A 15,067-nucleotide genomic window follows, 5' to 3' on the forward strand; every position below is an offset into this window, starting at 1 on the left:
TGTAGAGGATGAAAGGCTGGCTGAAATCTAGAATGGCCACAGCAGGAGGCTGGGTTCATAATAATAACAATAATAATAATAATAATAAACTTTATTTTATATAGCGCCTTTAAAGGCAGCTTCTCAAAGCGGTTTACAGGATGAAAATAACAATAAATAAGAAGAATGCAACAATAAATAAGAAGAATACACAAGATAAGACACAATAACAATATCTAGAAAAGACCGTGGATGGTGGTACTAAGAAGAGCAGAGGGATAAAGAATGGAACCATAAGAAAAGGCTTTTCTGAAGAAGAGGGTTTTGAGTCTGGATATCTCTCTGATATCCTTGGGCAAAGAGTTCCAGAGCTTGGGGGCATAACAGGAGAAGGCCCTGTCACCCATACAATGTAGACGGGCTTGGGGGACAGTAATGAGGGCAGAATTTGAAGAGCGGAGGTTGCGAGGTGAGGAGTAGGGCGATAATAGTTCAGACAGGTACTGAGGTGCCAAGCCATGGAGAGCCTTATAGGTGAGCATGAGGATTTTAAAGTCTACACGGAATTTGACCGGAAGCCAGTGCAAGGACTCCAGGACAGGAGTAATGTGAACACTTGTACTATACCTGGTCAGGATTCTGGCTGCTGAATTTTGGACATACTGCAGTTTGTTCAGAGTAGATTTATATACCCCAGCGAGTAGAGCATTACAGTAGTCAATTCGAGAGAATACAAATGTGTTGATCAGCTTTTCAGCCACAGTTAATGATAGCATAGGGCGATATTTCTAAGGTGAAAAAAAGATGTTTTGACAGTATGCTGCACATGTGGGTCAAATGTTAAGCCATCTTTAATATACATTCAACAGTTCATAAACATGGGACGTCCTTTTTGGATCAGTTTTTGAGTGGGGTTCCCTTCTATATGAAATGACTGAATTTTAATTCATTAATTTAAATTTAAATAATTCCAGACAAAATCTATCTGTGTAGAAGGCATTGTGGTTCTATGGTTTGGCTGAGCATCCTTTGCAGACATAACAAGTCCTAGGAAGACAAGCTCTTGTCGGACTTTCCATGCCAAAATTTCAAGACCTTTAAAACACTACTTTTAATGGGTTTATATTACCTTTAATTAAACTATTGAACACAATGATGTCATTTAAGTGAGGTATTTTGTTGAATGGAGTCACAGAATCCAGCACCACAAAGCATTGAAATGTTGGCAGTACATTGCAGAGGCCCTTAGGTATTATACACATTTGAGCATATTTACTTATGCTTGACTTGACTGTTAAGACTTGACTGTTAAGTAAAAGTAACTTTTTTTTCCAGCAAAAGAATTTTCTGCCCCAGTACTTTTGAACTGCACTTACTGTATATATAACAAATAGCCTCTGCGTGAAAGCTGACTGCATAATGTTCATTCACATAACTCTTCATATCGGCTGCAGGAAATCTAGAAGTCTTAACTCCAGCCTTGGTAGTCATTTTTTGCAAGCTGATTCTATGGCCATCCTAAAATCACCAGGTGCCCCACACGCTGCATAAAGCTTTATAAGCTATTGCCAAGAAAAAAAAAGATGGTAGTATCAGTTTTACCAACAGTGTGTTCCTTCTGTTTTTATGCTCTTGCTTGCTTCCTCTTTCGAAATCTGTGTTTTGTACATTTTCAATTCGAGCTTTATTTTGATCCCCTAGGTCAATTTGTTTCATAGCAGAGTCCAGTACAACAATGCAACAAAGACAGACATCACCACCAAAGATTACAGTACAGCAGTGTTTCAGGAGATAAGAGAGTTCATTTACATTGAGAGTGATATTGCAGCAGGGATGAAAGATTTCCTTAGTCTGTAACCGTTACACCTGGGGTCACACAGGCATCCAGCGTCTTTAATGCATTTCACTTTCTTTAGAACTCTTTGTTTGCAAAGGAAGTTTTGGCTTATTTTATTTGCCCCACTGATTAATGATCTTCACTAAGTCTCCCAGTCCATTATACTTAATGGTGCTGATGTTTTTTTGGATATTAATTTAATTTATTAATTGCTTACACTTATTTAGTGCTTTTCCGAACACTACACTCAAAGCCTTTTAAAGGTAATAGAGACTCCCCTCCACCACTACCAATGCGCAGCACCCACCTGGATTGGAAACGGAACTGTTAATTTATTAGGAGAAAACATAAATTGACCACCTAAATCACAGCCTTTTTCTTTGATTTTGTAAGTTATGGTTTGCCATCCTTGTCATTCATAAAAGAGGAGACATTTCTTCACTACATACACTAGGGTGAAGATTGATTTCCTTCAACTGCTGCTAATTTTTTTTTTTTAGATTTACTCCTTATTTTATTTTGAAATTAGAAGGGAAAATATAACTGTTGCCATGAAAAAGAAATAGCATTTGAAACTTGTTTTCCCCATTAGTAAGGCTACTACCCTTATTATTGTATCCACTTGTCACTTGTGGCTATAATCACTTCAGTTAAAATCACTGTTTCCTGGAGTTTTCCAATATGTTTATTCCAATATTTATTTTATTTATTTTTTTTAATAACTTCAATCCCTTACAAATACTCCAACCCTTCATTTGAAATAATAAAACCCTACACATTTGTAAGAATTTTTCAGGAGAAAAAAACAAAACAAAAAAAAGAGGGAGGCACAGCAAGATTTAAAAAAAAAAAGAAAATATTAGTAAAAAAATAAATCTCAAATTAAACAACATTTTTTGTGTGTGCTAATAACAATAAGCACTGTTATATGGGTGATTCCTCTTCCGAAGAGAACAAAATGAAAGGGGTTTAAAATATATTCTAGAATGAACTATATTTTTGTCTCTTGAGCTCTTTCCCCTGTGGTACACAATGTGGAGACACCACCCATATCACTATGAGCTCAGCATGCCATTCATGAAGATTGTAACTGATAAAGCATTGTGTGACATGAAATTGAACTTTTATATGGGTAGCAATCAAAGGCTTAATTAAGGATAAATCTACTGTATTTATCTCACTCTTGCATAATTCTAGTCTAATTGAAAAAATACTGAACTGGGAACTTTCTTTTCTAGTGCAAGATTAAAAATTAATGGAACAAAAATGTAGATTAATGGTCAGAAGAGGATTACTACCACGAATCTAAGTACATAAAGATCAGTTTTGTTGTACTATTAATTACCCACATGGTGATATAATTAAGAATATACTCTACATACTGTACTTTCACTAGGTTAAAAAGTATTTTTTGTAGCATCACAATAACAAACTTTTCATCTCAAATAGTGAAAATTATTATTATTCTGTTTTTACCTAGCTTTCATTTAAACCACTAAACTGCATCTAATTTAGGATATCTCGTGAGGCTTTACTAGTTTATGGAATAGGTAGTTTTGTATGTAAAGAAAAAAATTAGCGCAGTAGTAAAATTTCATTTACTTATTTGAAACTGGTTTAAAGCTTCTGACTACAGCATAGCGACACAACTTATGAGAGATACAGTATCACCCGGGACTGGAATTGTCTGATTGTAGATTTAAAGTTACTCAAAATATTAATGCTAGATTTTCTATTATCATATATACCAAATACCCAAGCCTGAGCTTTGACTGAAAGCCATTTCAAAATTGAACTGCGGACAAGTCACAAACACCACTTCGTTTTCCTTCTCTGAGAATAGACATGCTTGAACATCTTTAGGGTGCATTTGGTCTCCATGCATTCTCGTTCAATATTGCAGTTGCGTATGAGCCGAGATGAAAAAGAATATGAGCATGACAAGAAATGATTAATTACGCACATGCCCGCACAAAGAGGAAACTTGTGTGTGCCATTTCTTAATTTGCATTTGGTCTTTCTTTTGAACCATTTTCACTTAAGTTTCCTTTTTTTTTTTAACCAGGGAAGTCAGACTCCACTCTCCTCCCCTTCCTTGTATTGGACTCACAGGAGACAAGACAGGCATGCTAAAAAGAGGCACCTCATCTGAGGAAGTAATCAGTGTGTTGCAAAGGGGCTTGCTCACTCACTTTACGGTGCACTGGGAAGTATAATACCCAGAGCTCATTACAGGAATTGCACAAGCTGTGCATTAGGGAAAGGTGTATACGTTAGGAGGAAATATGAAAACGCTGGATAATATTCCAGCAGTACATTACACTCCTAAATATACTACTCCAACCCATTTCTCTTTGCTGTATCTTGACAATCCTAATGATAACCTGTGAAATACATGTTTTCACTTCAGAAATATCACTCTATATTTAGGATTACTTATGATACATGTGACTGAAAGAAAGAACTCTTTTTATGCCATATGCACAGTTTGAAAGTCAGTAAAAAACACTTTTGCATAGCACTTTTTGGAGAAAATTTACTGCAGTTAAAAAAATCTATTTTAGTAGACAATCTTCTAAGATTCTTCTAAGCTAGTATTCAGAAAAGCCTTAAGCTGCCTGCAACTCAGTCATATCTCATTGCTGCAGTGTGATGTGTACATTGAGGTAGCCTGTAAGTGTAGCTTCTGATATATACAATAGAATACAAAAGTTTGAAACTTAGCTGGGAGAGTTTTGTTTCCTTAAGTAGTATTGGCAGCAAACCATCAAGCAGAGGATATTCGATTTTCTTAAATGCTTCCAATAGATGTAATACATCTTTCTCTTCTATGCTAAGACTCTCTTGCCTGAGGCAAATTGTTGATTTCATCCCTGGTAACCTCCTCAGGGAAATATTCATTTAGTATATTGTCTTTTCACTATCTATAAGCTTCCAATTATACTGGAAAGATACGATATCAACCTTACTATTTTTTCCATGTGACACTGGATAAATGTTTCTTTAAATATATTAAATATTGTGGATTGTAATTAAATTAAATTAATTTTATTATTGAATTCGTCTTAAATAGTGGACTAATGTCCCTTATACTTATAATCATAAAGTAATTATATTACAAGTGCTTGTAGTTCATTATATTCCTTTTTTTTACCTGGATTCTGTTGTTTTAAAAATATTTTTTTATGTGCTTTCTTCCTTTATTTTTCTTGATTTATTAAACTATTTGTGCAACTTTCTCACTTTTGGGATGAATCTGTTCAAGCAGATTCTCTTTAAACCGCTACCCTTAAATCTCTATCAATTCCATACCAACACTGTCCCATTCTGCTTCACTTAAACTGTCCATCTCTCATAGTCTTCTTTCCTGAAATTATAAACCTGTGATCTGGGCTCTGCCTTTACAGTTTGAAAGTGCACTTCAAAGGGATATGATCACAGGATATGATCACAGTTCCCTCATCTGTTTTCCTCACTTTGTCTTGACTGTTTGAAAATGCTAGATCTATACTGACATTCCTTCTTGTATGGTGTCTAAGAAACTAGATAAGAAAGCAAACTTTACTTTCATGCTGAAAAGAGAAGAAAGAAAATACAATGTTTTGGCTCTGGGGCCTTCCAGTGTCAACTTGAAATCTCCCATCATTAATTCCATTATACAGTGATGAATCATCATTAATACCTGAATTTAGTGGTCTGTAGCATACTTCTAACACTATGTCATTTAAATTGTGAATTCTGACACTGCCTTCATTGTCTAAGACCCTTGATTCCTGATGAAGAAGGTCCTGTACCTGAATATTCCTTTTGTGACATAATGTTATTCCTTCAATCTTATACTAAAATTCATCCAAAATCCAAAATTCTAAATCAGTTCCAAAAATGCCTTTCATGCTAGCACAGGATGCTCACAAAACAAGGGGTTATTCTATCTCATTTGGCTGCTCCAGTCTTCTGACGTAAAACCAAACATCTACTGCTAATCTGACGATAAAGTGTTCTTCAAAGGCAGAAGTGCAACAGAATTGTACTTCCCACCCCACCCACCGGAAAGAAAAAAATGAAAAAGGATATACAAGTGTCTTTTCTTTCCCCAGATGATGCTTTTGGCACTCTAGGCACCCAACAACTGGATTTACAGCTGGAAATGTTTCATCATGGAGCCAATGCCGTTTTGCTTAAAAAGCTTGTCTGGAACACTTTTAAATCTGAGATTTTAACTGCCTTTTCATTTTATTTTCTCTAACTGCATTCAAAATTGCAGATGGTGTGCAATAGTTTTGGCTTAAGCTGCGTATATCCACACATGCATACATCATTCAGTTTGGGTCAATGGCCACCTGCACATACTTATGCTTCTATATTACACTACGTTGCCAAATGTAGTTTTCATTAATAAATATTCACTTATGCAGCTCAGATTAGAAAATGTTATACAGTATATTCAGTTTTCTTTCATTTCTTCCTTCTGCTCTGTTTGTAAGAGGCACCAGATTACACAGCGATGTTGTACAGGTTATGCAACAATGTAGTACAAGAATATGGCTGGATTTGTCACTGCATTAAGTTTACTTCAATCCTTTGTGAATAATACGCGTGAAAGAGTCAGCTGCTCAAATCTTTTTTATCATCTACAGAATAAGGTAGTATCTCATTACCTTGTGACATTTGCTCTTGAAAACATAATTAATCAGTACTAGCAAATATGTCTTGGTAATTCTGTTCAATAATCCAATCGCTCTCTCTAAAAAATAACTCCAGAGCTCGATATTGAATCTGCCTTCAATTAATTTCCACTTATGTCCCTTGTTCTTGGCATCCACGATATGTCTGAAGTAGTGATTGAGATTGCCTTTATCAGGTGTACAACCATAAGCTTAGAGACCTCAATCAAACATCTAAAACATGGCTAAAAAACATTACATTTCTTTAACTTGTGTAGACAGGACAGATATTTAATGTTTGTACAATAGCCAGGTTGTTTTGCTCTGCAGTCTAACAATGATTATTTTTTGTTCATGGGGCAACCATTTTTCTTTCTCTACAGGGTGTCAAATCACCTGAACATAAAATGTTTCCTGATAGATTTGAAATCATCTCACATTACTATATTTCAGAGAAAGGCTGTTTGTTTCCAGAATGTACAAATCAATTTATTTCACAACACTGAGTTTATATTTGCTTTATTAGGTAATCTGTAATGAGCCTTTTTATTGCCCGTTCATTTTCAATTTCAGAAATTTTTCCTCTATCCGGTTCAGTGTAAAAGGTGAGGTTTTCAGTGCTTCCTGCTTTGCAGTCTTCCTCCTTCCTGGCACTGTCCGCAAATTTAGCAAGTACTGTCCATTATACTGGGCTCAGGTACCATTCAGAAGGAACAGGAGTCTTGTAGGTGAGAACAAAAATATGCCCAATTATGAACCCAGATGTGCAGAGATGCAAATAAACTCTAAGGAAATTAGCCTGCAGTTTACAACTTAGATCTTGTTTAAATTTTTTCATCATTTTACAAGGACATGCATATAATTAACAGTAATCGTAAACACGATGTTCTCTCTTAATGTTTTTCCCAATTCTTTTACATAGTAGCACCTGCTCCTTGCATTTCATCTTCTACTAATATTTATGAACTATTTATTTAGCTTTCTTTGGGGGGGGGGGGGGGGTTTACTGTAGATGCTTATCAAACTGTTTGTGTAGAGAGGGGCACAAATGTTTTGGTGTCAGGTCATAACAGCACTGGTGTCACTGATTTATCAAAGGGAAAGGGTGGGAAAAGAGGGGTTCCTTATCATCCATGCAGTTTATTCTGGGGGATTCGTCTTCTGAATTTTACTTGAAAACAATCAGAGAATTAGTAGGGAGAGGGAATTCAGTTGTACTCTGTAAAAGAGCTAGAATTTCACACGTGCTGCTTTACCTTTTGGCTTTAGCTTTACAATTGGTGTTGTATTCTTTATTAATTCCAGACATTAGTCCCTTACTGACTTTTTTTTAAATGCATAACTAGTGTTCAATTTTGTCACAGACCTGTTGCACGGTGGTGGGGACATTTATTGTTTAAAAGTCCTTAGCTAAAACTTTAAAAGGAGAGCATGACTGAGGGAGACTGCTTAGAAAATGTGTTTGCAATAAAAAAAAATCCTCCTGCTTCAAGCAAGGAGGTTTTAAGAGAAACAGAAATATTGGCCAGCCGTGAAAAAGTAATGAGGGTTATTGTTTAAGCTGGTTGTAACTTTAAGGCATCAGTCAGGTTAATAATATAACTTCAAATCTGTGAAGCTGTGATTTGAAAGAGCAGGTACAGTTTGTCTGCATATACGGTATATGTAACATTCCAAAACGTTTATTTTATGTCAGAAGAAGCTGCTATGAAAAGACTGCCTGAAAAAACTCATTGCACTATACCAACACATATGAGCGAGATATTAATTTAAAAAAACTGGGAAATGAGAGAGAGAGAAGTGAAGAATTCTACACAAAATAAAAGGCTATTCTTAGCTAACAAAAAACACTGTATAGTGTTGTTTTGTATTCTACGGGGTCTCTATAGAAGCCACCGTATAAAGTTTATAAGTGTATAATCTACATTTCTGCTCAGTTCTCCAAAGGACAATGAACCCATACCCTAACAGCTCCTTTGTTAGGAATTGTCTATCAACATAAAGTCATGCAAGGAAAATGCCTCCTTTTTGCTCCTTAGTTACACTTCCTCTCTTTTTATTTCAACACACCTGAACACAAACCTCTGCTAATGATGAAAAGCTCAAGATTTTTTTAGTGTTTCTTTTAATCTTTACTTCTCTTCTTGTTACTGTTGCCATCTGTTAGATAACATATGGGATTGACTCAGACATGCTTGCACAGGGGATCTTCAGATCAGAAGTTCCAAAACTACTTAACAGGTGAGGAGATCCTTGTATCAAACCTGACAGGCAACACAAGTCCCTAGGCTTACACACGAGAAAACCATAGCACACCTGCTGTGTAATATCACACTTTTTACCATATGTTTGTTTAGAGCAGTTAGGGACATGCATACACATATAAGGGCAGCTGAGAAATTTTAAGAGAAGACAAAGTCTACAGTCCGAAACATTTCTTTAACATAACACAAATTATCAATGCATGACTGAAGCATTTCAAAGCATGAAGATACATCAGTAAATATTGTTTTTTTACTTTCACTTAACGTGAGCAAAATGAAACACACTTAACAAATTGTATTAATTAAAAATTAAACTATTATGCACTTTCACCCAATTGTGCATACAATTAATTTATCTGTAGTTCTGTTTCTTTAACTTTATGTTCAAATGTCCAGATCATTCAGGATGTCATCTTTCATTCAGGCTGGCTGAGTGTCCTCGATGTATCAAACTACTTTACAGATCCCCATTACTTGCTCCTACAAAGGTATGTCTCCTTTTAGAAATCTATTGCTCCAAATATGTTTCTTATTTACTGTATAACACAAAAAATGCAAATGCCTGACTCAACACAGTTTTTTCTATAACATAAAAGCGCAAAACGGTGCTTTCAATTGGCCAAGTATTACTGGTCTTGGTCTGTAAAACCAGTCATACTTCTTCCAAATGTTTTGTATATTAAAGTCTAACAAATCCAAACAAAAATACTATATAAAGTGTGAGTAATGTTTTCATTTTCTATCTTTTTTTGCAATTAAGGATGGTGAAACATAAACGTACAAGATTAGATTTTCTTAAAGTGGTCAATTACAAATAAAAAAACAACAGGGAACAAATTTTTCTTCAGTGTTAAAGTTGACATTCAGACTGTCTACACAAGTACTCTCATCCTCTATTTTTATATGCACAGTGAAGAAATGCTGGATCGAACCATTAATCAGTGCTACATACTTTAGCAAAAACACCCCAACTAAATTGCAAGTAACACATTTTCAGAAATGAAAATTGTACAAACGATCTATTATTTTAAGTTAGGGAAACTAATTACACTAATGAAAAATGATCTCCTTAAACCCTTAACAAAACAGACATCTATTAGACTAGGTTTCCAAAAACATATTCTTCTATACCTACAGGCAATTTTATCTTTCAGATTTACCTCAATCCACACTTGTCCCTTGTTCATTTCTAAATCTGATGTTTGAAGACCCCACCCCCCCATTCCCGAAACCACAACTCTCACTATTTTATTTCTTCTTTTAGAAGAAGAACCTTGTTCTTCTTTTAGTCAAGTCCTTCCACAAGCAAACGTTTCTTATTACAGATCTCACGTGAGGCGTCAAACAGCCAAACACCACTTAACACTTACTTGTTCAGCCAGTGTCCTAAGTCAGGAAGATGGGCCCATTGCACCCCGGTCTGGTTCAATGAGCGGAGCATTCGGCAACATACCAATGTTGCCAAAGGTGTTACCAAAGCCAGCCACTTTTCATAGCCTGCCAAAGCAGAGGTTCTTGAACTGTAATCCACTGTTGGGGTGTCATCTTTAGAGGAGAGGTAGGAGTTTTCATCTAAATCCCTGTGACTCTTTTTCTCCCTGAAATATTTTCGGCAGACATCCTGGAACACTGCCAGACAGAGGGTATTGAGTAGGAAATACCAGGTTTGGTGTTCCTCCTCGATAAAACTGCTGGCTCCCAGACTCAGAACATGGCCCAGGGTTCCGGTCAGGAGGAGTATATCGAGCTCTGAAAAGCCAGAATCAGAGGACTGAGCCTGTTGAGAGAAAAAGGGAAAAAAATAATGGAGTTAATGGTATTGTACTAGCTTGAAAATAATTTGTATCTGTTCTACATGGAAAATGAGTAAATAATAGAAAAGGTTTGGGGTATTCAAGAAGAGGTCAGCCACACTTTAGAAATGATATCTACATAAATAAGAAACCATGAACTTCACTTGACAGTATGACTTCGAAACCTTGCTTGAAGGCAAAAAGAAACATTAAGCAATTTCCATTCTTTCCATTGAGATTTCCCTCATGTGATGAAAGTATGCAATCTGTCTCATCAGCATGCAGAAGTGCAAAATGTCTCATTAACATTCACCCGATAAAGTATGCATGCCTCTGAGAAGTGTTGATTAGTCTGAGTAGTACAAGGAACCTGAATTTATTAAACAAGAAGCTATTTTCAGAGAAATGACTCAGAGGGGCTCCTTATAAACACATATGTGGTGTATGTGCCATTCTTAGAGATCGTAGAAAGAAACTATTGTACCTTGATTCCTGATCTTGACAAGAGAGAGTCTCCCTCTTTTTGCTTGTTACTTTGGGCCAAGGGGCCAAAGATTATGAACTTAATGCTTTACAAAATAGATAATTCCTTCAGGGTTAATCAGAAATAGCCCTCCATGTTTCAAAGACTGAACATAACTCAACTATCCAAGGTCATTCTATCTGCTGTATTTATCTCCTAAGTGGGTGCTGCATTTTAGTGATGGGTGAAGTACATTCCTGCCTATAGGAACTGCACTAAATAAATTCAATGCAGCATTATTTAAAATTATATTAAAATCAAAGTAGAAAATCAAAGCAGAACAGAACAACGGGAGGTTACATTCATGCTGAAAAAAAAAGAAATTAGAAAAAATACTGATTGGGGAGCCTTCTTCTGGCATATACTGCAGAAGAATGAGGGAGAGGGAGGAGTATGAGTATAAGGAGAATGAAGAAAGAGGGTGTGAAAATGGAGACAGAAGTGTGAGAAAGGGGATTGTAAGGGATGGATGTGAATTCCAGAGGACATGAAAATGAATAGAGAAATTAAGAAAAATAATCATTAAGAGCAAGAGAAAGTTTTAATCGAATTTAAGCACAACTTTATTTATGTCTATCTGCATACCTGTGAAAGGACACAGCCAAAATGTGCATTGAAATCATGGCTGGGAGCAGTACTCTATCATCATCAAAGCACAACTACAGTAAATAAAACACTTTCTCAATTAACTTTGAACTGCATATTCTTTTCTTTCAGCCATACAGACAGAAACCAGTTTATTCTAAGTGAATTTTGGAGGAATCTCTTCTTGGTTGGCAAATTGGCAACATGTACACAAATAGTTAGGCCATGAGAAATACAGTATATAATGTAAACCATGACTATCTTCTTTAAATACCACAGATTGAACAGTTGTCATTAATATAACAACGGCTGTCTGAAGACACTCTCCAATTATCTTAATCATCTTCTATTACAATTTCTATACCACATTATGTATAGTATCACCATTTCAAGGTGATATACAGTATGCTAAAGGAAATACTATACATACAGTATTAAGCCAAGCATATAACTACCCACCTTTCATTTGAAGACTGTCCTACCACCCGCTCATACACACAAGGATTTCTGTCTCATCACAGAATTCTAAACATTTTCTTTGACCCCTCAGTATTCTGCCAGTGAAGCTCAAGAGTGATCTATTTTTGCAAAGTGTTTCCATAATTTCTGCCTCAGCATGAGAACCTTTTAGCCTAAAGAACTGTACATCAGTGTGATGGATGAAACTGACACTTAGCCATTTACGATTTGAGCACCTAACTGTGTTATGTTGTGCAGCTGTGCAATCAATCAATTCACAAACGCAGGGTAAACTTAACCAAGAGGAAAATGAATTGTGTAGCCACATTTCTGTTAGTGTAAACATGGCTGGTGAACTCCCCCGAGTCTGTCCAATGAGATTAGAATGCCAAGCTTGTATATATTTCTGTTAAATCTGCTAACATTACAGTTTAAGGGAATTATTTTTTTTCTCTAGTTCTTTCCCTTGACCAGAAATGAAATCCTAATGCAGGCCATCATTTATATGCTAATTCAAATATGTTTTTCATATGGGAGCAAATTTCTTTTGAATAGGTCTTCTTCAATCACAGACATTTTTCTTTCTTTCCTGGAGATTAGGCTGATAGTCTAACAAATTAAAACAAATGGAAGACATCTATTACTAAAATGTATACTGGCTCATTTCCTTTACTTTCAATAAGTAACCTCTCATTCTGAAAACATTAATATGCAAAGGACTTCAAACCAACCACCGAACAGCAGGGCAATTCCATTTAATTTCATTAAAGCTAGATCTAGTCAATAGCAGAGGCAATTGGGTTCCATTAGGGCTCTATATAAACAAAGCGATATAATCAGCTTTCACCAATGAACACTAACAATAAAAGACGAAATAATATTGATTTTTCTTCAGAATGGTTTAGTTAACTGCCATGTTAGTATGACTGACTAAATTAACGTACAGTATTATATTATTTATATGAATTATTTATTACAAAAAAAGTACATCCAACACTACATAGGATGTAACAAAGATCATTAGTCTTTATTATTCACAGTACACCAAATACATTACTGTATATTTATTTCGTATATTAGCTCCTTTTCAATTGAAGGAGGGACTCTCACAATTAGGGCATACATTCTGTTAAAATGGAGAAGCCATTTGGCTCACTTTGTCCACTACTGAGAATCTCATCCAGACTGTTCTCAAAGGACCTCAAGGGGTCAGCTTCAACAATGTGGCCCAATTCACTTTCCCAATACCCATGAATCTGTGTTATGAAGTGCCTCCTAAATGGAGTTCCTCTTAACTTTCTTTTGTATCCTTACATACGTGTTTCATTGCTGAGCCTAAAGTAGCCCAATGGGTGGAATCTGCCAATACTTTGCAAGAGTTTAACATCTTTTTTTCTTAGAGGTTCAGGTTCACTTTTACCTGTCTGTGTGCACAGAATTTTAAGGATATGGTCCTCAAAGGGCAGTTTTAATATGATTCCTCCCTTTCTTTCACAAGAAAACATTTAGTAAAGAAAATGAGATAAATCAAGGTTACAAACCAACAACAAATTAAGATTCTTTTTATATAAATTCATGCTTCTTGTTATTTTGTTAACTTTTCCCTTTAAAAAAAATGCAATGAGACTCCAATATTCCATAGAATATTTTAGAGGCAGCTAAAATCTTGGAATGTGATGGAAAGCAATAAAGAAATTAAAAAAAAAGAAAAATCATAAGCCAAATATAACACAGCAAAAGAAAAACAGATTTCCTTCCGGTGAAAAACACTTGATTATGTGCAAGTAATATTCTCAGATGGATAGCTGTGCTGCAATATTGCGACTAAACATGAACTGGAATGAAGATGGAGCATTTTATTTTAATAGAGACTTTTGAAATGACAATCTTACTGAAATTCTAAATAGATTTAATAAGAACTCAGTAATCTGCTTTATCAAAGATTGCTTTATATCCAAAATTTATTTTCTTAATATCGTTACAGAAGCATTTCCTTTAAAAAAAAGTTGATTAAGCAATTCTAAATTCTAGGTAGGTCTGGCATTGAAAACCTTCTTGAGTGTGTTTTATTACATAGAAACCATTTACAGCTCAGAGGCACACAAACAATCTGATTTTCATGTTTATAGTACATTCCTCTGCAGCAGAGCCATACCGTAACTGTCCACATTATGACCTCCACAGCATCTACATCAGAGTTTATCAATTGGAGGAGTGATGCAGCTCTCACTGACAGCACAGCAAACTAAGAACTTTTGCCATGATTCAAGGGATGCTGCTGCACTGTAAAATGGGGATTCTATGGTCAAATCAAATCCATACAACCCGAGTGGCATAGGGGCAATTGTGCACCATTCCTTAAGGAATTTTAGTCAAAATGATTTGGACTTTAGTTGCAAAGGAATTAGTAAAGGATTACTCCATGCTGAAACAAAAAACACAGGGTTGTGTGGAGCCTTCTTCAGGTGTTCCATTGCAGCTTAAGCATGCTGCTGCAGCTACCTACTTGGACTTTAAGATAAAATCACTTTATTGGCCAAATACAATTTCTTGTAGCAGAAATTTGTCTTTTCGCATACCCCAGCTTGCTCTCCATGAGACACACAGGCAGGAAGAGAAGCTTGGGGTCAGAGCGCAGGGTCAGCAACGCCCGTGGAGCAGTTGGGGTTAAGGGCCTTGCTCAGGGGCCCAGCGGAGTAGGATTCTTCTGGCGGCCGCTGGATAGGAACAGGCAGCCTTCCAGCCACATGAGCAGGTCGTTAGCCACAGAGCCACCGCACCACCCATTATATTTGTCCACCTGCTGTTTGAATGAGTGTCTGCTTATTGAGCCAGTTTGCAGACTGAATTTTGGGCTTTTTAACTTATTTTACATGTTAAGACAGAACATTTACTGCAACTTAAAACATAACAGTTTATAGTTGATCTACACTGCACAACGGGATCATAGGTCATATGCAAGT

General features: G+C 36.0%; 1 protein-coding gene across 1 annotated transcript in view; it reads right to left on the minus strand.

Annotated features, from left to right (window-relative positions):
* Window positions 1-15,067, minus strand: part of pigg (phosphatidylinositol glycan anchor biosynthesis class G (EMM blood group)) — a 135,561-nt gene that overhangs the window by 43,899 nt on the left and 76,595 nt on the right. The window contains exon 9 of the mRNA XM_069190969.1: window positions 10,115-10,521. Coding sequence (XP_069047070.1) covers window positions 10,115-10,521 — 407 coding nt within the window. The remainder of the gene's footprint in view (window positions 1-10,114; window positions 10,522-15,067) is intronic.

The sequence above is a fragment of the Lepisosteus oculatus genome, chromosome 1 (assembly GCF_040954835.1).
Source record: "Lepisosteus oculatus isolate fLepOcu1 chromosome 1, fLepOcu1.hap2, whole genome shotgun sequence".
NCBI classification, from domain to species: Eukaryota; Metazoa; Chordata; class Actinopteri; order Semionotiformes; family Lepisosteidae; genus Lepisosteus; species Lepisosteus oculatus.